Source organism: Gavialis gangeticus, unplaced genomic scaffold (assembly GCF_001723915.1).
Source record: "Gavialis gangeticus isolate Ggan-Ray unplaced genomic scaffold, GavGan_comp1, whole genome shotgun sequence".
In the NCBI taxonomy this organism is placed as follows: domain Eukaryota; kingdom Metazoa; phylum Chordata; order Crocodylia; family Gavialidae; genus Gavialis; species Gavialis gangeticus.
The window spans coordinates 1447988-1449440 of NW_017729022.1; the positions used below are offsets into that span (position 1 = coordinate 1447988).

Below are 1453 nucleotides of genomic sequence, written 5' to 3' on the forward strand. Positions count from 1 at the left end.
GCAAGGGGCAACCAGTGGAATCAAAAGAGTGCAAGTGCACCCCCCTTCCCCCATCCGCCCCCAAGAAAGACCAAAGGATTTTGACGCTAAGATTCCTCTTTGAAATACCCCCCTGGTTAATCTTGTGAATCATGTTTGCACACCTAACAACTCTATCGCACCCTTGAAAGGATCGCAAGGCACCCGAGGGTGCTGCAACACCCTTGTTGAGAATCACTGCCTTAGAGTAAAGGAAAGGCACTACTATATATGTAAAACATCCTGGGTTACTGAGTTGTCACCTGGTTAATATGGACTCTGTTAAGTGATCTTTGAGCCCCGTTACCTGTCTAAAAATCAGCTCCATAATACATAGAGGCCAGAGGCTGCACACTCCTATTCTCCATTGTTGTTGGTTCCCTGGGACTAATCATGTGGCACATAGATTGAGGACTGCTGCTATGGACAAGTGTTGGATTATGGACTATTGAACTGTTCCCATGAGTAGGGCTTACATTTTTATTACTAATAACAGATACAGAAGAATAAAGTTCAGGTGATCATGTATGATGTTAGGGTAGTACCAGGATCCTGTGCTAGAGAATTAAAAAAAACCCAGCTCTCCCATAATCCATCCATAGTGTGTAGTTTAACTTCATGGATCTGTCACCGAATACACTTGTTTGTCTCTCATACGTTCAGGCTGCCTATTGCCTAGCATCAGATGCAAAATAAATGGCAAACGATGTACATGTCCATGTTAAGTCCTCCACATCTTGTTCTCATGCACTATGTTTCTCCATTATGTATAACTAATTCCTGTTTCATCTTGGAAATGGTATCATCTTAACATTATTCTGAACTAAAACAGTAACTGGAGGACTTCTGTAGCTGTTTGAAAGACCTGATACCCCTATTGCCACACTAGTTAATTTTTGCTGCTATTTACCAGTAATAGTGCTTATTGTATCACCTCTGTCCAAAAAAAAATCAAAACCAAGAAAACAAAACAAAACAGGCTGTACATTAATAGTCCATGCTTGTTAAACTTAAAAACAAGGTCTCAGTGATATTTTCACTCATTCATACTGCTACTTCAAATTACAAGTTACTTCAAACTTTGAATAGCTTGCAATAAAATGACATTCTTGGCAATATCAGATTTGGCTAGGAAGTCACCCAAAACAATGACATTGTTTGTAGTGTTGGAGGATTGGTCAGCTCTTGCAGAAAAGTATTCACGTTGTTCCTTTATCTCCATGTTGTACAGAACTGGTTGTTTTTTCTTGTTGGATGATTTGCCTGGAATATTTATATAATCTCCTACAGATTGTTAAATCCAGTGATTTGGCGATAGATCAGTCATCATATAGAACTACACTTGTAACTATGAATTTCCATTGGGCCAGTTCTGTATGTGGAGAGAGCATGATGACTCTAGACATACTGCTGAGCCACAAGTTCTTTGCTTGAT

The 1453-nt window shown here is 39.6% G+C and overlaps 1 protein-coding gene across 1 annotated transcript in view; it reads right to left on the bottom strand.

The window, feature by feature from the left end:
• Window positions 1-1240, bottom strand: part of LOC109296356 (caveolin-2-like) — a 17630-nt gene extending 16390 nt beyond the window's left edge. The window contains exon 1 of the mRNA XM_019515769.1: window positions 1092-1240. Coding sequence (XP_019371314.1) covers window positions 1092-1240 — 149 coding nt within the window. The remainder of the gene's footprint in view (window positions 1-1091) is intronic.
• Between the last annotated feature and the right edge of the window lie 213 nt (window positions 1241-1453).